The 21312-nt window shown below is 42.3% G+C and overlaps 1 protein-coding gene and 1 non-coding gene across 2 annotated transcripts; both read right to left on the reverse strand.

Moving 5' to 3' along the window:
- Positions 1-3716: 3716 nt before the first annotated feature.
- On the reverse strand, positions 3717-4766 carry RPS20 (ribosomal protein S20). Its single transcript, XM_065895403.1, has 4 exons — positions 4691-4766; positions 4415-4514; positions 4075-4148; positions 3717-3923 (listed from the first exon to the last, which is right to left on the reverse strand). Exons 1-4 carry the CDS (start codon positions 4691-4693, stop codon positions 3741-3743), a joined length of 360 nt encoding a protein of 119 aa, XP_065751475.1. The 5' UTR covers positions 4694-4766; the 3' UTR covers positions 3717-3740.
- LOC136137410 (small nucleolar RNA U54) lies at positions 4215-4281 on the reverse strand. Its single transcript, XR_010656742.1, has one exon. It is a non-coding gene; the product is annotated as a small nucleolar RNA U54 (small nucleolar RNA).
- Positions 4767-21312: the final 16546 nt, after the last annotated feature.

The following is a 21312-nucleotide window of genomic DNA, read 5'->3' on the forward strand; positions in this document are numbered from 1 at the left end:
GCAGATGGACATTACTGCATTTCCACTACTGGTAGGAATATAAATGGGCAGTCACTTGAGGGCATCCATTTCATAGTATCTTAAAGTTTCTTTTATCTAACCTAGAAAAACATTCATATACACACCCACAGTAAATGTTCTTTAATACATGACTTCCTAATTCTTTTATATCAGCCACTATATATAAATATCTACAATTCAATCAAAATTCAGAAATTCAACTTCCAGGAACGTATCTTATATACTTGTACAAGTGAACAAATATTAGAAACGTATTTACTGAAGTGCTTTTAATAGCAAAAAAGCGGGAAGTGTCTATTAAGTCCGTCAAGAGTCCAGTTAAATGAATTAAGGTGCACTCATACAATGCAGTACTCGCTGAAAGAAATGAGCTATGTGCAGATAGAGAAACATCTCCCGGATACATAAAGACAAAAATAATTTACAGAATGTTTAGTATTCTCATTTGTATTTTTAAAAAGGAGATACATTTTATATAGCTAAGAGGAGATAGATAAAAATCACATACACTATATTCACGTGAAAAGTTCTGAATATAGTATTAACAATACCTCTTGGGATGGGTTCTATATAAAGGAAAGCACTTTATAGGACAGAATGTACAGAAGGATCAAGTTCTTTCATTCTGCAAGTTTAATTTGCTAAGAAAGTGAAATATACTGTCCAGAGAATGAAGGAAGTTAAGAACTGACTTAGCTCCTTACTTTCAAAAGGCTGAAATTTTGGCTCTGCCAGGTTCTCCGGTAGAGTTAGACCAGCTCAGTCACTTTTTTGGTGAAGAAGGATGCAGTTAGAAAGGCCAGGGCCCTGGGGAATTCAAGTACACTTCTCAAAATGCCCTTGTAAGTAATCTGACCAATACCACTGGTCAGCAGTGTACCACATATCCTGTGGGAATCAAGGTCCCCGTGGGAGAAATCTATGCACTTGGCAAACCAGTCTTGGTTTTGTTGGAAAATGTCTCCCAGAGACAAAGGAACACCCAACACGCCCTCGAGATAGGCACAAGTACCTTCATTTTGCACATGAGAACTGAGGCTCCAAGAGGAATCTTATCAAGCCCACATATCCAGGCAATTAATTTTGGAACAGATCTGACAGCATGGCCAAGAATTCTACACTCCTGCCCATTCACTTGACATCCCGGATCCTGAACATACATACTTAGGGATGTCGGGTGAAAAATTCTGATCTAGCAACGCACAGCCTATGTTCCTGCCGCGTTTCGTGTAGCCACCGTGTCTAGAAGAGAAGTACTCTGTGACCCTAAAGGGAATGAGGTAAGGACCGCAGAGGCCTCCCATTTTCAACCTTCCTCTCCCTCCCTAACCCATACAAGCTGGCCTACGACACAGAATCACTGGCATCGTCGCCACTATGTAAACTACCTTTACTTTGGTTTGCTACTAGTAACACTTGAAGGCCCTGTAGGGGTTTTATTTCCAAGCAGGCATTTTGAGTGTTTAAGGGACTGAAGATAAGAGTTCCCCAAATCTTAAGTGCCGTATTTTAGCTGTATTAAAGGCCCCAAGTATTGCTTACAGCTTAAATACAACTCCGACTATTTGAGTGTGATAAATCACAATTTGTGAAGCATCAGTCACTTTGGCATGCCATCGGCTAAACTCCAGAACTGTATGAAAGCCTTCAGGCTGTTCTTTCAGTACCTTGACTTAATGATGGCATATTTTGCACAATAATCTACTCTTTACCCATAAGTAGCTTAGTTTTCACAGAACTGAGATCTTTTTACAGCCAGTTCTCAGGATATTGATCACATATTCCAAAGACTTCTGAGTTGCAATACCCTTACGAGTACTGAAACAAGCTTGTTGGAATTTCCATCTAGGGCCACACATTACCAGGTACTTGAATTTTAAAATGATCTTAACCACTACCATAATAGCTCTCTTTGCACTTCTAGTGCAAAGAATCCTGAAAATTGGGCTAGAGGACAAGTTAGTAGTTTTGCTGCCAGGCTGATTTTCTTCCCAACTTCTAGAGTTAAACTGAAAACACCAGCTTCTCTAGGAAAGGAGAATGGATCGCCGCTGGCCTGAGGAACTGAACCAGACTCCTGTCTAACTCTTACTGAAGTCTTTACAGCCCAATGTCTATAGAACAGTTACAACGAAACCTTTGATTCCTCCTGTTTCCCCAAGCTAATTAGTTTAATATAAGTCGATGATCTGGCTCAATGCTGTTACAAATGGTTAACCTTAGCATAGTTCTTCCCAGGTTCTGCGCCACTGAAATCCCTTTTCAAAATCCCATGTTTTGTGCAGACCTGCTAAGAGAAAAAATTAGAATCAAAAGGACCTGGATGTTGGAAAGAACCGTAGGAGGAGGGTTAAGGGATGAGAAGTGCCATTTTGAGCGGCTGTGTGGCACGTGGTGGCCAGGCATTGGGAGAGAAGACAGGAGGGTCTGTGGGCGCTGAGGCGCTGGTGCATGGCACACAGCCGGATGTATACAGAAATCTGAACACTGCACAGATGGTAACTGAAGCCAGTGGACAAGGCAGTCCAAAGTGGACTAGACCCCAGCCCAAAGGAAAGGTGGGAATCTCATTACTGTGATACTACTAAGAGTAGCAAATAGGAGGACATTTTCTGAGGAGAATTTTATCATTTGTAAAATGCTTATATACTTGTCAGAGACACTTCTTGAAATTTTCTCTAACAAAAAAACACGTATTTAGCAAATCCATCGGATTATAAACGAAAAGCAAAATTTTAATACTTTTAATGGGACATCAAGATGGATTCTCAACCCATGGGCCCACTGAAATCTCAGCTATGCTATTAAGCCTAGGACGCCGGGCAAGTTCAACCTCAAAACCAGTTCCTATGTCTACAAAATGGGAACATTCAAGAAGATGTAACACACAAGCAGAGCCCAGTAGTTAAGCAGTGTCATCCGCTACTGTGCCAACGGGGGCCTGAATGAACAGAACGTGACCTATGCGATGTGCTTTTCGGGCCTGAGGCTGACATAAATTTATGAAGCTAATATCTATGTGCAAACTACACGTTAATGTAGCCTCCTACTGAAAGACCTACATATATTCAGTGAAAGATAATTCCAGGAAGATTATGTAAAGCTCGTCTACAGATGTAACCCAACGTTAATCTAAGCACTGGGATCGTTTCCATTCTAATCTAAAATATCAAGGCACCGGCGCCTATAAAATTAACAAAGTTTCAAAAACATTTCGAAATTTGCCAAGTTTAAAAGGAGCCATGACCACCTGGCAGAACCGGGGCTGGAAACCTAAGGTGTTACCTTCCCCGAGCTACTTGCCCTCTGGTGTGTCAGGCTCTTAACCATGGCTGTACACACGAGAATTGCCCCAGAAACTTTTGACAATACCCCGTATCTATCAAGTCAGGTCTCCCAAAGTAGAACGCAGACACGTGTTCCTGGGAAGGGCTCCCACAGGCGGCCAGAGCTGTGCGCACTCACCTCCAACGCAAGGTCTCACACGTTCTGTAGCTAATGCAGTTCAGCGTTCAAACGTCACGTGCAAACTGACTCAGTGGGCCCTGCAAGATGCAACGAGGAAGAGCGGAACCCAGGCTACCCACCTACTTCTCATCACCCTGCTTACAAGATGCAATGAATTCCGGAGTACGACTCCCTCCCTAAGGCCCGTCAGGGTCAGGAATGAGAGCCCACGAAGCTTAACGGCCGGTTATCAATTTATTAGAGCCGCTGGCTCAAGCATCTGCAATGGTGACTTCCACCTCGACTCCGGGCTCAATGCTGATGGAAGTGATCTGCTTGACGATCTCGGAAGGGCTGTGCAGGTCAATGAGGCGCTTGTGGATCCTCATCTGGAAACGGTCCCAAGTCTTAGAACCTTCCCCACACGGGGTTTTCCTCGTCGTTATTCTCAGGGTCTGCAGCAGAAAAGAGAGAACACCAGGCACCCAGGCTGCGGGAGCGCCGCGCTCCGCAACCCCCCGGCGGGGCGCTCCGAACAGCAGGGCTGCGCGCTAGGCCCGAAGCCGCCCGGCGGCCCCCCGCGCCCCGGAGCGCCAAGGCTCTCACCTTGGTGGGCATCCGCACCGGCCCCTTCACCTTGAGATTCTTCTCCTTCGCGCCTCTGATCAGGTCGGCACACACTACAAGCGGGGAAAAGCGTCTGGGCCCTCGCTCACGACAGGGGCGGCCTTACCGGCCTCCAAGGCCGCCGGCTCAGAATAGCGTACGCGACTATCACCGCAACTCAACCCAGTAAGCATCTCCTCATCGCCAGCGGCGGGGGGAGGGCGCGGTCCACGCCGAGGGGCCGTCCTTGCTCGGCCTCCTCGAACCTCACAAGCCCAGCTCGCCGCTGCTCCCGCCCGAGCCCGTCCCCCGTACCCCCCCCCGGAGCCACCGCACTGACCCTTCTCCAGCGACTTCACGTTGCGGCTGGTGAGAGTGATCCGAATCCGGTGGATCGCCACCTCGGGCTCCACGGGAGTCTTTCCGGTGTCTTTAAAAGCCTGTTGTCCCACAGATGAAAACATAAAGAAGCACCTCGGGGGCAGCCTATCACCTCCCAGGCACGAGCGCGCTCACCAGCCCCCTTCCCCGGACAAGCGAATCCCGTCTCCTCCCGCGAGCCCGGCACCCCCCGCACCCACCCCCCCGAAACCCGACCGGGACGCCCCCGACTCACCATGGCTGCGGTGCGGCTTCCTGACCGACTTGTTCCTCCGCGAGAGCGAACAGCGGTGAGTCAGGAGCGGGGGCCGGAGAGAAAAACCCGAAGCCCAGCTACCACCGCTACCGCGTCTTCCTCCAAGAGGCACGCATGCGGCCTGCCGGGCCCTTATATAGCCGCGCTCGCGTCTGCATCCGGGTCCCGCACGCCCCTCCGCGCTGCCCCGGAAGAGGAATCGCCTGGCGGGCTCTAAGCGGAGGCGCGAGCAGAGGGGCGGCCAGGTGCGGCCGCGCGCGCCCCCTGTTGGCCCGGCGGAGTCAGAGCGCCGTCGGGTGAGGCGCAGCCGCGGTCCTCAGGGCACCTGGCGAGGATGATGGGGAGACTGCGACCTGGCCTAAAACTCCACAAACTCCTCCGTCCTGGTGCGCCGACCGCCGGCTTCTGCGGAGTCAGAAGGACTCCTGTGCTTGTGGAGTCTACCCTGCAAAGCTTCTTCCCGTACAAACCGAACCACTCGTGCTCTAAACAAACGGGTAACTCTTCTGAGTTAACTCACGTGGATATTAGGGGAAATGACTGACAACCTGGGTCAGTTTTTATTCTTTAAATTAGCAGTTATTTTTCATAACCTGGAACATTCCTTCGCGGTATTTCATCTTCTGGCTTCCCAGACCGGCAGAAGCATGTGCGGTCTGTTTCTTAAAAGCACCTGAGCGTGGTTCTTCCCCCTCCCGGGACGCGAGGGCGAACACGCCGGGCTGCCGCGCCTGCCCTGGGTGTGTCGTGCAACCCAGGCCCCCCCTGGAGACCCCGGCTCTCCACCTAATTCGAAAGCGTGTTATCTCCGGATAAAGTGATGTTGGATGAGACCCTTGAGGACCTCCCTAATACTCCTTAATACTAGGACAAAGTACAGTGGACAGACCGAGAGCGGGCAGCTGACCTGGGTGGCCAGGAGAGATGAGGACACATATCCTTAAAGATGACGGAGTGGTTACGTAGGACGAAATAGGTGAGTTGGGCTTTGATACGGGGCAGAAGCAAGAGTAAATAACGTCGTATGGTTTTACAGGTGAACCTGAGGGCAGAAGAGTTATTTGTTCAGCGCCACAGATCTGACCCCTCCAATTAGGGGCCTTTCTTGAGCCTTTCACTTCTGTTCCTTAGAGAGGAATTATACTTAAAACGTACATCAACTAATACCGTTGACTTACTTATTTGGTGATGAGCAGGCACAGCTAATACCTGGCTTTCTTCGGCTCGTAAAGAATATCTACTAGATTTTGCTTCCATTTAACAAATAACTTACGGCTTCCCTGGTGGCGCAGTGGTTGAGAGTCTGTCTGACGATGCAGGGGCCACGGGTTCGTGCCCCGGTCCGGGAAGATCCCACATGCCGCGGAGCGGCTGGGCCCGTGAGCCATGGCCGCTGAGCCTGCGCGTCCGGAGCCTGTGCTCCGCAACGGGAGAGGACGCAGCAGTGAGAGGCCCGGGAACCGCAAAAAAAAAAAAAAAAAAAACACTTAAATGTCAAAATTTGGATATTTTCCAGTTCAGTTATTTTAAAATGTCATGCATTGGCTGTAAATACTTTATTAGTAGAATTTGCAGCAGAAAGTCCGAAAACCAGCATTCTTGTTTTACTAGTTGTAACCTCAATGAGACTTCAAAACTTAGGGCTTTCACATCTTGGCATGGCTACCAGCCACAAACAGACAAAAATGCAGTTGCCCAAGCTCCCTGGGCGGTGATCAACCACGGCTGCATTAATACCGAGTACGAATCTTCAGAGAAAGCTTACTTGAGTAGCATTCAGGTTTTACCAGTGCTCAAAAGACAGCCAGAAATTCAATGGTGGAGTGCTTGAGAAGTACATTTGTGGGGTTTTTTCAATAACAAATCTGGTGCATCTATTCTTAGGTTTCCTTGATTATACAAAAAGAACTTCAGCATAGTAAAAGGCAAGATATGGCCCAGCATTTGTGGGAAAAATGATTGATGTGACTAGCACTAAGGAAACAGCTGGTTGAGATATTAGACAAATGCAATGAAAAGATCACTATTTTGAAGTTTATATAAGATTTCATTTCAAACATTTTGTCATATTTTCCTCTTGAAAGTTATCAACTGCGGTAGTCCCCAGATTTCAATTAAAAATGTAATATTCTAACATTAGATGTCAAATATTCACTGGAGAAAAATTAAATATTAACAATAAGCACAAAAGAAGAATAAAATGCAGAACCCCACATTTAGAGATAGACCACCTGTTTACACTTTCAGATACGTACATATCCCTTTAAAATGTGAGCTTATACTGTATATACAGTTTGGTAAGCTTTATCCACAGAATATTTTGCACAATAAATATGCTTCTGCAACATTCCTTTTAATGACTGTACCGTATGGATGGGTCATTCATGATTTATTGAACTAGTCCTCTGTTTTTAGACACTTAAGGTGTTTTCCCCGCTTCACCTCTTACAAACAGTACCATGAGGTACATGCTTCTAGACCAGGATTTCTCAGTCTCAGCACAGTTGACATTTGGGGACACATGAGTCTTTCCTATGCATTGTAGGATGTTTAGCGGTATCCTGGCCTCTGCCCACTAGATGCCTATACCAGTCCCTCCCCTTCAGTTGTGACAAACATGTCCCTAGACATTGTCAAATATCCCCTGTGGGGCAAGACCACCCCCAGATGAGAACCACTGCTGTAGACACATCTTTCAACTCAGCCTTAATGCCTTAGATCAATGACTAGATACACTTATTCTTTGGTGGCTTCATCAAAGAATAAGCATATTTTAAATACTTTGGTATTAAGTAAATTGCCCTCTGGGAAGGTTACGCCCCAATAGATACTTCTTCCAGCAGTGCAGTGAAGATTCCAGTGTGAAAAATAGAATTAAATTTCCGTCTCATTTTAAAATTTAAAAATATTCTTTAGGGCTTCCCTGGTGGCGCAGTGGTTGAGAGTCCGCCTGCCGATGCAGGGGACACGGGTTCGTGCCCCGGTCTGGGAAGATCCCACATGCCGCGGAGCGGCTGGGCCCGTGAGCCATGGCCGCTGAGCCTGCGCGTCCGGAGCCTGTCCTCCGCAACGGGAGAGGCCACAACAGTGAGAGGCCCGCGTAACGCATAAAAAAAAAAAAAAAAAAAAAAAAAAATATTCTTTAAAAAATTTTTATTTAAGTGTAGTTGATTTACAATGTTGTGTTAGTTTCTGCTGGACAGCAAAGTGATTCATACTATATGTATTCTTTTTCATATTCTTTTCCACTATGGTTCATCACAGGATATTGATTATAGTTTCCTGTGCTCTACAGTAGGACCTTGTTGTTTATCCATCCTGCATATCATAGTTTGCATCTGCTCACCCCAAACTCCCAATCTTTTCCTTCTCCACTCCCCCTTCCCCTTGGGAACCACACATCTGTTTAAGAATTATTCTTCAGACCATGACAAAGTCTTTGTTTTCAATATCTGTATCCATATCCTTCCTTCACTAATTTTTGTAGTTCTTTGAAAAGTATCTGGTAAAGCCTTTTACTGCAGGTATTTGTGTCTTTCTGTGGACAGCCATCTACTGGCCTTTCGCTGCAATGACAGTGTCATCAAACTATTACACTTCCAAAAGGAAATTAACAGCAGTTAAAAGTGACTCAATTCATGGTACCCGTGTATATGTGTGTGAAGCAAATGCTAAAGACAGATTGTCAAATGAGTCTGCTTAGACACTATTTTTTTGTATAATTTTTGATCTAAATAAAATTGATGGGAAAACTCATCAGTGTGAACTTTCAGAATAAAAGCCAAAAAGAAAAAGAATAAGAACTTTCTCTTGGGCCCACCCGTGCCATATGCTAAGGGGGTGAAATGTAGAGGCAGTTCATTGGCTTTCCTGGGTGAGGATTAGAGCATAGGATATCCAGCACCGTTGCAAATGGACTACCTGTGTTAACCTCAATCTGTTTGATCCTCGCGTCAACCTTGGGTTCATGTTTTGTATCTATGAGGAAGCTGAGCTTAGGTGACAGGAAGGTCACAGGAAAAGCCAGTGTTTGCACCCCAGAGCCTGCGTCTTGGCCACTGTGCTAGACTATTTCTCAGTATATGTTAGGTCTAATCTTTACCACCAGTAGCATTAGTGTATCTGAGAGGTTAAAATCCTATTATGTTACATAAAATGACATAGAAGGGCTTTATAGATTTCACTTTAGTTGGGATCAGAAATTTCACTGAGCTACTAATATGTGTTCATTTTAAGGTAGAATCCCCATTTTTTAAAAAAAATTTTTTATTGGAGTCTAGTTGATGTACAATGCGGTGTTAGTTTCAGGTGTACAGCAAAGTAACTCAGTTACACATATACAGGTATCCACGCTTTTTTAGATGCTTTTCCCATATAGGCCATTACAGAGTATTGAGTAGCGTTTCCTGTGCTGTACAGTAGGTCCTTACTAGTTACCTATTTTTTATATAGCAGTGTGTATATGTCAATCCCAATCTGCCAATTTATCCCTCCCCACCCCGTCCCCTGCTGTCCCCCTGGTAACTATAAGTTTGTTTTCTAGAGTTCTATCTGTGACTCTATTGCTGTTTTGTAAATAAGTTCATTTTTTTAGATTCCACATGTAAGTGATAGCATATGATATTTGTCTATCTCTGTCTGACTTCACTCAGTATGGTAATCTCTAGGTCCATCCATGTTGCTGCAAATGGCATTATTTCATTCTTTTTTATGGCTGAGTAATACTCCATTGTATATATGTACCACATCTTCTTTATCCATAGAATCCCCATTTCTTAACTCTTTCAATCTGAGTTTGAAGTTCCGTAGACCCACAGTCAACTTAACTCTATTTGCTCATTAACTTTGCTCACTAAAGTAAGCAATGGAACTGGACCAGGGACGCAGGAAGATCTTTTCACCTAGAGTGATCCACATGCAGCATGCACGGGGGTGGTACTTTTCAATCATATTTAACTGCCGAGCTCCCGAAATTCTCTGTAGGGGTGGAGCTGAATGTTTGGCCCTCTAGGCCTCCTAGTACTGTCCTCTCCCACTATAATCCTCCCATTCCCAGGCCTGCGGGCCTAGAGATTCTAAGGTTCCTTGAAATATACAACCTGAAGAATTACACATGCCATTTCCTAGCTTTCACAGGTAAACTGCAGAGGATTTCCGCGGCCACACTTTTTGATTCTGATGTCATGCAGGGGAGCCAGGGCTATATTTATCTATCAGCCACTTTTTCCCGGACTTCTGCTTCCCAGGTTATATAGAATTCGTACGATTTTGAGAAAAGATTCCTACCATTTGCCGTCCTTCGTGAGAAGTTCGGAGCCCCTGGTCTTCACCACACACGAATTCTGACGCGCCGCTTCTATGTGGTGGACACCCTCAAATGCGACCCCATGCCTCCACCACCTGTGATTCCTGTCCTGGTGATTCACGCCCTCTTCTTGATTGTGGGAACCTCGGACTTGCTTCTAAAGACTAGAATTCAGGGAAAGCTCTGGGCTGTCACTTCCATGAATAGATTAACTGAGGCGCTGACCCCTGCCCTGCTGGCCGGCCCCCCCCTTGCAGCTTTGGTGGAGTTTAAATTTGTTCTTTTCCAAAAGTGTTTTGGTTATTAGGAGTCCCTTGAAATGCCCTATGAATTTTAGGATGAACTTTTCTATTTCTGAAAAATTCCCATCTGGATTTTGATAGGGATTGTGTTGAATTTGTAGATCACTTTGAGTAGTGTGGAAATTCTTAGCAATATTAAAATCTTCCAATCCATGAACATGAGATGTCTTTCCACTTATCTGTGTCTTCTTTAATTTCTTTCAGCAACGTTCTGTAGTTTTCAGTGTACAAGTCTTCCACATCCTTGGCTAGATTTATTCCTAAGTATTTTGTTCTTTTTGATGTATTATAAATGGAGTTTTCTTCATTTCCTTTTCAGGTTGCTCACTGTTAATCTATAGAAATGCAAGTGATTTTTGGAACTATTCATTTTTAAATAAATGTTTATATTATAAAGAATTTTTAGAAATTGGAAAAAAAGAGAAGTTTAAAAAAGAAAGAACTAAAGGAGACATCCACAGTCCCGCAGACAGACGAAACTTTGCTTTCAGTCTTTTTCTCTGTATGTTTTAAGAAAAACGTGTTTATTTAAAAAAGATAATAATCAAACTGATACAAAGTTTTGGATTCTGCCCTGTTCGGTTAACAATGTAGTACAGGTATTTCTATGTTATTACCACCATCATAATATTTTAAATCAACTGTGTGTTGTACTTTATTTCGTCATTCTGGACATTTACCTTGTTTTGAATCTTTCTCCAGAATAAATGACCCTTAGTGAACATTCTGTTAATTAAAATGCTTATTTTGTAGTATTTTCTAAGATGGATTTCCAGAGACGTTAAGTTTTGAGTCAGTGAATATAAATGCTTTCGAGAATCTTGATATACGTTGCTAAACTGCAACTGCTTTCCAAAAAATTGTGTTCTGTAGTGTCAGCAGCAGTGTACGGAAGATCCTGTTTTACCACAACTTCATTAGCATTAAGAATTTTGTGCATGTATGTACTTTTAAGACACCCTAGTTTTAATTTGCAGTTCTTAGTACTTGTGAGATAACATTTTCCTCTTTTTCATATTTGTCCCCTAAATTTGTTTTCTTTATTGTGAATTGACTTTTCAAGATTTTTTTTTCCATTTCTTTATTAGGGCATGATGATTTTTTATTATTTATTTATTTATTTATTTTTGCGGTACGCGGGCCTCTCACTATCGCGGCCGCTCCCGTTGCGGAGCACAGGCTCCACACGCGCAGGCTCAGCCGCCATGGCTCACGGGCCCAGCCGCTGCACGGCATGTGGGATCTTCCCGGACCGGGGCACGAACCCGTGTCCCCTGCATCGGCAGGCGGACTCTCAACCACTGCGCCACCAGGGAAGCCCGATTTTTCATTTTTATTTGTAGGTGTTCTTTATAGAAAGAACATTAACCATTTTTTTCAGTCACATTTTGGCTAAATATTTTTCTCAGCCCATTGTCCATATTTTATTTATTTGTATTTTAATATCCAGAAATTATAATTTTTATATAATTAAATCTGGCAATCTCCTTTATACATTTTTTCACTGCTTTTATAAGAGCTAAGAAATCCCTTCCAGGGACTTCCCTAGTGGCGCAGTGGTCAAGAATCCGCCTGCCAATGCAGGGGACATGGGTTCAAGCCCTGATCCAGGAAGATCCCACATGCTGCCGAACAACTAAGCCCGTGCGCCACAACTACTGAGCCTGCGCTCTAGAGCCCACGAGCCACAACTACTGAGCCCACGTGCCGCAACTACTGAAGCCCACACGCCTAGAGCCCGTGCTCCGCAACAAGAGAAGCCACCACAATGAGAAGCCCGTGCACCGCAACGAAGAGTAGGCCCCGCTCACTGCAACTAGAGAAAGCCCGCATGCATCAACGAAGACCCAACGCAGCCAAAAATAAATAAATAAATTTTAAAAACCTCAAAAACTGCTTAAAGAAAAAACAAAGAAAAACAAAAACGAAATCCCTTCCTCCTGCAAATTTGTATTAACTATTCGATTCTATTTTCTTCCAGTTTTACAGATGCTCTCTAATCCATCTGGAAATGATTTTGGTATGTGGTATGTAAAGTATTTATTTAAAAAAATATATAGTTTTAGTAAAACTGTTGGTGGTAGGCTAAAAGCTCCTTGAAAACAGGAAGCATGACTGATTCACTCTTTGGTTTCCTCGACTTTCCCAGACAGAAGAATCACCAAACACAGCTACAGTCAGGAGAGATGGTCACCCCCTTCCCTCTGCTGGGAGACACTGGCTGTCTGTCCTCTGAGTGTCCTGACATCTCTCCAGGGGCTGCCCCCCAACAACACCTTCCACATTTGCAGGCAGGGAAAAGAGTACCCCAGCAGTTAGCCAGCAGCTGTTCTCATTTCAGCTCTTTGTACACCCCTCCACCCTCTCCCCTGGCAGTATTTCCCGGAAGGCGCCTCCATAGAGCTTTCTCCTTCCGTCTCTAGGGTAGCCTAGGCTACTTTGCCCAGACATCCTCTTCAGGGTAAATTTCTTTTCCATTTGAACAGCTCCTCCACAGTTAAGGAGAAGCCATTATTTCCTGGTTACCTTTTTGTCTTTTTGATGGGGAGAGGCAGAGGGATTGTGGGAGGCAATCAACTAATAGTCCCAACTTCTTAGTGATCTCTTCCATGAAGTCTTTGAGCCTTTTTTCAAAGAAAGTACCAATGGGGGCTCCTACTACTCTCATGCATGCCTGAAGTTGTGAGTTCCAACTACAGGTCTGACTCTGGGACCCTCATTAAAGAATTAAGAAAAAAAAACAAACAACAACAAAAACACCTCTTTAAAATTGGATTTTTATTGCCTAAGGAGGAATCTGCAAAATAAGGAGAGTGGGGAGAATGCAGATAAACGTAATCTAAAAGCTGTCCTCACATCCAATTAAAGCCAGTACTGGATAGCAGACCTGTTAGAAAATAGAAGAATAAACTGTTGAATGTCTCTCCATCATTTTCTCTCCTAACGCCCTAGTGGAGGGGCTGATAAGTACCAGAATGCCCAGAATATGGACAGCAAGAAAGCTAAAAGAGAAGTTGCTAAACAATCCACTAATTGCATACTCGAGCCTGAATTTAATCGACTCTGTTACAAATTTGTCTTGGTAATTAATGGGTTATTCTAGCTCAAGTTACAGTAGCAGGAAATTCTGCAATAATTGTGGAAAGATACACTCCAGTGGACAGTGAATGATAGTCATGTGATCTACCCAGAGTAGACCAGCGTGACCCTTGTCATGACATTCATTTGAGAAAACGGGCTATTTTCCTGCCTTAAAAAAGATTCTTACTGTTCATATTGTGTCAGAATTGACATTTCTTAAGGACTTAAAGATTACTCAGTGTTTGACAAATGTTTGGTCAGACTGACTGAGGAGTGTGTTCTGATATGATTCACCATTCCTGAAAGGGGGAAAATCTACTTCCAGTTCTGAAGTCAGGGGAATTCTGTAACTTGACTCCTCTGTAAGGGGACTCGCTCCTGGCACTGGCTGCCATTATTCTGTCAAGCATTTTCCTCCTTTCCCTTTAAGTTTCTTCCGGCTGCGCTCTATTATTCCATAGACCTTTAGGTTTTCCCTCTTTGTAATCTGATGCCCTATTCAGCAGTGTTCAGGAAGCTGTCCTGCCTTAGTCTAGTCCTTCTCAAAGGACTAAGCTAAGCTTCTGCTCTCCTTAGCTGAATGGGTGGCTTGTTTTCTTTCTTTTAGGCTTTTGAGGGAGATGGTACTATTTTATTACTCTAGTAAAAAGAGAGTATGGATTTTCCATAGTGAGTTGATGCACACATATCAGAGTAATCAAAAGGAATACTTAGTTCAATCACTTTGATATTGTTTGTTTCTTAAGATTCTTTTCATAGAGAAAGCACATTAAAATATGTCCCTATCTCCACCTTCTCCTAAGACACAGACACACACTCAATTTCTTCTTTTTGTTTTTTAAATTTTGTTTTGATTTTCATCAGTTATACACGAATGTCAGTTGAAGAGTCAAATAATCGCAGTAGAATTACTGCCCCCCAAAATCCCTCTCGGACGCCACGCCAACCCTGAGAGTCTTGTTAGCCACTTTTAGCTCTCTTGCTGTCGGTTGTGGTGTCTGAGTCTGCACCTCCAGCTAGTGTACTTATGCAGACACTTCTTAATTTTTTTAGTTTTAGGTATTATTTAGTGGTTTCTCTCTTTGGAAAATTAGGACTTAGTTTTTTCTCACTCCTATTCCTGTTACCTATAGTCATAATTCCCCTCCATTGAACCTTTCATCATTTTTATGTTATAGCTTTTGTTAGATCAACATACAACATTGCATTATTAGAGTTATACACAGCTATTTTAAACTGAATCATTTCTTATGCAGCATTTGCTTTTCTTGTGTTGCCCAACTTTTCATGTCCCCTAAAGTTAGTAAACTTTTTGTTTCATTTGCTTTGTTTTCTCTGTACCCATCATTAAGTTAAATCCAAACTCTCCTCAAATTGTGGAAATGTTCCTTCAGTCCATTCAAACACAGATATTCATTTGTTTTATCGTCTTTGAGTCTTCGGACCTGCTCTAATCTGCACTAGTACACAGTTGACAGCTTGTCATCATTACTCACCATCAGCCTTGGAGACTCCCTTTGTCTCTGTATTGTATTGATTTCCTGCATCCTATGTTTTCTTCTTCTTTGGTTTATACTCTTGCTTTAGTGGAGTAAACCCTCAGGTAGTTTCCTGAGAAAGGGTGCATAGTAGTACATTTTTGAGACCTTGCATGTCTGGAGAGGTCTTTGGTCAGCTTGTCTATTCAACTGATAGTTTGGCTGGGTATAGAATTCTAAGTTGGAAATGTTTTTCCCTCAGAATTTTATAAGTAGTAGCCTCTATTATCTTTTAGGATCCTTATCTCTGGTATGTGATCTGGATTTTTAAAAAAATTTCTGGAAGCTTTTAGGACTTTCTCATTGCCCCTACTGTTCTAAAATCTTATCGTGATATGCCTTCTTGTAGTGTGTTTTCATTCATTGTCTGGGAAATCAATATTACGTCTTTTCAATCTGGAGAGTTTTGTTTCCTAAATTGTTGATACTTTTCTCCTATTTTCCATGTTTTCTCTTCCTGGAACTTCTAAAATTTGGATATTAGACTTCCCAGACTGAGCCTCCAATTGCCTTGTCTTGCTATTTTCAATATTTTACTTTTCTTCTCCTTTCTGAGAAATTTGTTTATATTTATGTGTCAATTTTTCTAATGAATTTTAACTTACATTTTTATTGTAGCTTTAACTTCCAAGCGCTCTTTACTGTTTTCTAGGTTAAAAAAAAAATAAAACCTTGTTTTTTTCAAGTAGCCAATAGCTCCTTTTATATGTCTCTAAGGATAGTTAAGATTTTTTTGATCTTCCTCTTTCATATTAAAGGCTTTTTTATAAAAGAAATAAACCAAGCTGCCTGCTCCTGTTTAATAGTGGGGCACTAAAAAGCTGACTGGTAACTGTGCACATGTGGATGTACATTTAAGAACTAAAGCCTCACTGCTGCAGGGTATTCTGCCTGTTTTACTGGGGAATCTCCATTGTCAGTGTCTTGAGGTCTAGTTCCTTGAACTATTCATATTTCCCTGCCTAGAGGGTATTAGCTTGGTTGCCAGATTCTGTGAACTCAAACAGCCAATGCTAAGACTTTGGGGTATTCTATGGTATCACTCAGGTGGCATCTCAGGTTCAGGAGAACCTGAGATGCTGGCTCAGGATTAAGCTTTCTAAGGCATACTGAATTTACCAGCTTCCCAAATTTTGTTTCTGTGATTTTCTCTCTCATCCCCTTTGTCCTTGTGACTAAATGCTTTGAAAAATTTATCTGCTGTCACATATGAGGATATTAGGAGGGAGAAGAGAGAGATAAATGAGTATTTTTGCCCTTCATAATTCCCTGGACATTCCAACATTTTCCAAGACTGTCAGGCAACTTTAAATTTTGGAAATGTATTTAATATTATCAGTAATGAAATTGGTATCCACAACACCTTAAATTAAATTTAGTTTTGCATGACGTCTTCAACTAGAATGTAATATCAACTCTTGGGTCTATACTTTTGCTTCCTCCTGCTGTGCCTGGAGTGGTGCTGAGGATATGCTGGATGATGAAATACATGCATGCTGAATATGTGCATAAGCGTTACCTTATAATCAGGTTTATGTGAAAGAAAGGAATAAGGACACTCTAACTATCTCCTTTTACCAGCATGGGGCACCACATTATTTTTCTCAGATACCTTTTCTGTGTCCCTTTAAAAATCATCCCCAATGACACTATCCTAATATTTGCACCAAGTAATGCCCTCCAACAGCAGTTTTCTTGGTTGACTTTTATGAATTAAGATGAAATACATCGTTTAAACATTTGAAATAATGAAGCTAAGAGTAGGGTATTCCCTGACATCACCACCATCTTATGTGGCAGAGTGGAATGGTTAAGGACATGGGTTCTGGCCCAGTCACTTAGCTGTGTGACCCCGGGCAAGTTCTTAACCTCTCTGTACTTTTCTCCTCAAATTTAAAAAGGAAATAATAATAATAGTAAATATGGGCTTCCCTGGTGGCACAGTGGTTGAGAGTCCGCCTGCCGATGCAGGGGACACGGGTTCGTGCCCCGGTCCGGGAAGATCCCACATGCCGCGCAGCGGCTGGGCCCGTGAGCCATGGCCGCTGAGCCTGTGCGTCCGGAGCCTGTGCTCCGCAACGGGAGGGGCCACAACAGTGAGAGGCCCGCGTACCGCAGAAGAAAAATACAATAATAATAATAGTAAATATGATAGGGTAGTTGTGAGGATTTAATTTGATATATACGTAAAATACTTTACAGTTCCTGGTACATTATACTCAATAAATTTTAGCTCTGATGATGATGACTTTTCTGAGCAGCAAAGATAGTAATTGCAAGAGTGATGAGAGCTGTGAAGGAGACAGAGAGTGGAATCTGGATGTTCATCAGATGGATGCAACTTAACCTGCGCACGTTTTAGTCTTTTTCCTTCAAAGGCCACAGCCCAGTCAGCTGCTCTCTGCTTTGAACCCGAGAAAGGTCAGACAGAAATGAATTTCCCGGCACAGTGAAAAGCATGTTTACCATGATTTAGCTGGCCTGAGGAAAGCTGGCTGAAGGTAATGACAGGGCTTTTATGTACCCGAGACAGGAGCTATTGGAAGAGAGGATTCAAGGTGGTTTAAGGAACACTTGTGCAGATTGAGGTTTGACTTCAGTTTTAAATATTTGTTACTGTTGGGTTCTATTAGTTTTGAATAGGCAATACATTCATAGGGTTCAAACATCAAATTACTATAGAAGATATGAAGCGTAAACTCTCAAGAATATTCCCACCTCACCCACCTCGTTTCCTACCGATAACCACTTTTATTTCATTTTTGTTTTTCCTTCTAAAGTTCTTATGCCAATACAAACAAATATGAACATGTATCCTTATTTTCCTTCTTTCTTTCACGAAAGGAAGCATAGTGTAGCATACTCATTTTCCTTCACCACTGTCTTACACGTTGCTTTTAATTTTAAAAATACATTATGCAGCTTTTTCCGTAACAGTAAAAGCCTTATTTATTCTCTGTGTTCATGTGCGCTGTGTTTTATTATATGGACGTCTTGTCATCTAACCAGCTCTGATTGATGGCTACTTGACTTGCTTTCAATCTTTTGCTGCTACAGAAATGCTGCAGTGAATGAACGTGTGCTTATACCCATGAGTATATCAACAGGACAAATTTCCAGAAGTAGAATTACTGGATCACAGGATAAATGATGTTGTAATTTAAATAGATGTAACCAAGTTACTTTCCATAAAGTTTATAGCAACTTGTATTGTAATTAGCAATGTCTGGGAGGGCCTAATTCCCCATGTCTCACCAATTATACCTGTCAAATTTTTAGACTTTGGTGATGTTTTCATTTTCTGTAATGGATAGTAGTATCTCTAATTAGTAGTTCTTATCTATTTAAGGATTATTCATGTTTCTGTTTCTGTGAACTCACTGTTCGTGCTTTGTCTTTTCCTTATCAAATTCTAAGAACTCTTTTTATATTAGGGAGATTTGCTTTTTGCTATGATTTGAAGTGCTATGATTTGAAGTACAAATAGTCTTCCCTTAGTTTGTCGTTTCTCTTTGACCTTACTCGTACTGTTAATTTTTCTCCATGCAAATATATTCCCTCTTTTTGTAGTTGAGACTCTCAATTGTTTCTTTTATGACTTTGGAAAGATTTTCCCACTCTAATGTTAAAAGGAAATTTCCACTTTTCTTCTGGTACTTCCCATGACTTCATTTTTACACTTAAATCTTTGACCTGTTGAGAACTTATCCTAGTGTATGTTGTGAGACCTAATTTTGGTTCCAGTTGGCCACACAGGTGTCCCAACATAATGCCACTGAAAAGTTCATCTTTTCTCCACTGTCTTTCTTATATACTAATTCCCATATTTGAGTGTTTGAGTCTTTTTTCTGAACATTCTATTCTGTTTCAATGCCCTGTGTATTCATTTCCATTACTTAGTTTTTATACTACATATATATACTACATATTAATATCTGATAGAGTTATGCACCTTTATTGCTCACCTCTTTCTGAATTTTTCTGGCTCTGTTTCTTTATTTTCCATATAAATTTTAGAGTCAGTTTGTCTGGTTTCCAATTACAGGTATATTTTACATATACATATATAGTTTTACATATATATAAAATTGGAATTTTTTTGTTCTTTTCCTAACTTTGACTCATATGCTTAATTCATTTGTTTTTATTCTTTCTTTTTTCAGTTTTACTCGAGACTACACATTTTCTTTGACTTTGTTCTCCCATGGGTTCCAATATAAGTGTTTTCATTATTGTTGCTCTGGAGAGGACCTGCAGTTCTGATTAGCATGTCATTTTGACACACAGTTACTTAAGAGTTTTAAAATCTCCAGAAAAAGGATCTTCTTCTTTTCTTATTTTGTTAAAAGTTTAATTTTATTTCTGTCTACTATTTTTAGGTTTTGGAATTTGAGGTTTTGTTCATGGTATAGGTCAGTTTTTGATGGGTGCTTGAGAAGAAGCTATAGTTATCTTTGTAGGGTCTTGAATGTCACATGTATCCTGTTGATTTTGTAACAATCACATGTATCCTATTGATTTTGTCAGTCTTCTGCATCATCCCTTATTTCATGCCCATCTAATCTGTTTTGGACAGAATGAAGGAAATTAGTCTCCTACGAACAGTGTTTCCATTTGCCCTTACACTGTTTGTTATTTCTAGTCTTTGAAAATTGTTACTATGTTATTTGGTTCACAGTTATTCCTTTTATGTCTTTACTGTGAATTGCATTCTTTAACATTATTAACTCTCCTTCTTTGGCTTCAATTCCATTTCATCTTAGGATAAAATCGTGGCTCCTACTTTTGGAGTAAAAGGAGTTTATCTCACAGCACAGAGCTTTTCTTTTAATAGGTGAGTTAAGCCATTTACAGTTAATGAAATCTGACATTTTGTATTATTGTGTTTATGGTTTATAGTGTTGTCTTTCAGTCTGTGTTTGGTTCTTTTGCCTTTTGTTTTGGTACTTCTGCTTTTGAGGAAGCATGTTTGTTGTATTTTTGTTCTGTTATTTCCCTGTCTGTAATGTCCTCAGGCTTCGACCATCTCTGCGGGCTTACTTGTATGGACAGTGACAACATTGATGACTTGTGTCTGTTTCCCTCTCCCCTCCTCCACCCCAGTTTAAGTCAGTGGTATTTTTAATACTTATCTTTGTTCTGTTAAATATGCTTTTACCTCTGACTTGATTTGTCTACTTTAGATAATTTCCTGTGACTCTTAGCATTTCCAATTGCACAGTCCATGGGCTTATTCTACGTCCTATCTGGGTAGTCCTCCTACACCTCAAAGACCTCCTTTCTCTGCAACCACAAAGACCATATTTGTTTCCTTGAAAAATGGCCTTTTTGTGGGTTTCTCCAGGCAGCCACACCTTTTTCTCCCTCCAAGCTAACTGGGCTCAGGAGGCTTCTGTGTCTCGTGCCTCCTGCCCCACACCTGGTGACCCTCTCATTTTGCTACATGTTTCCGAGTTCTGCCGTGGCTAGACCCTCCTCAGCACTCTTTGTTCCTTCTTTCCCTCCCCACTCTCGTAAGCTCAGCCCCGTTTGATCTCAGGAGTTTCACCCCAACTTTTGCACTCCACGTGGCCATCTGCTCTTCAGAGAATCTATTTTGCTATGTCCTTCTGGGATCTGCCACTGATAGGTCCCTGGGTCCTCCCCTGAGCTACCCACACGGCTCCCTGCGTTCTTTCCCTACAGGGTGTCTCCAGTCATTGGGCATCACTACTGACATTTGGAATCTGTACACTTTCTGCGTCTCCTAGTGTCCCTGACTATGTGGTTTACAAGGTCCCTTGCCTTGTTCTCTTTGTCACTCTGAATGGTTCCCAGGAGAAGGGAAGATATTTGAGTCTAAGCTTTGGCCACATTCATTCAGGGAAGTGAATTCTGGACTTTAATATTTTTAGTAGGGATCCTTCTATAGCTGTCAGTCTGGAATGAGGTATTCAGCATAGTTAGAATCTTCTTTTAACACACCTGGTAGAACAAACTGACCCACTGTGATTTTTTTTTTTTTTAATCCATTGTATTTTAAACTTGCCAACATGAACTCCTGTTGCTACAGGACACTGAGGGAAGCATTTGTTGGTGTTGGTCTATGGCTGGTTTGTCCCCAGCTTCATAGACAGAGCTGATAGCCCTGTACCAATATTATACACAGTCATGACGGCTCCCTTTTGCTTCCCTCAAGAACAGTTCTAAATCATGACCTCACTCTGTAGACCCTCTACCCTTAATCACTCTTAACTGAAAAACAATAGAAGTCCACAGATGAGAACTTCCCCAGTCCCCTTCTTCCTGCTTAAAATCTTACCTGTGGTAGCAGTTGTCCTGCCCTCTTTTGCTCACATCCAGGAGGAGATGCTTTCTCTCCAAGGCTACATTCTC

Source organism: Phocoena phocoena, chromosome 17, assembly GCF_963924675.1.
Source record: "Phocoena phocoena chromosome 17, mPhoPho1.1, whole genome shotgun sequence".
Lineage (NCBI taxonomy): Eukaryota > Metazoa > Chordata > Mammalia > Artiodactyla > Phocoenidae > Phocoena > Phocoena phocoena.

Bases quoted from the DNA above. Each gene is read 5' to 3' on its own strand.
- RPS20 (XM_065895403.1), bottom strand. The intron at 4,149-4,414 runs GTCAGTGCGGTG...CCCCGCTTGTAG, and splicing joins CGTGAAGTCGCTGGAGAAGG to TGTGTGCCGACCTGATCAGA. The intron at 3,924-4,074 runs GTGAGAGCCTTG...TTTCTGCTGCAG, and splicing joins CGGTGCGGATGCCCACCAAG to ACCCTGAGAATAACGACGAG.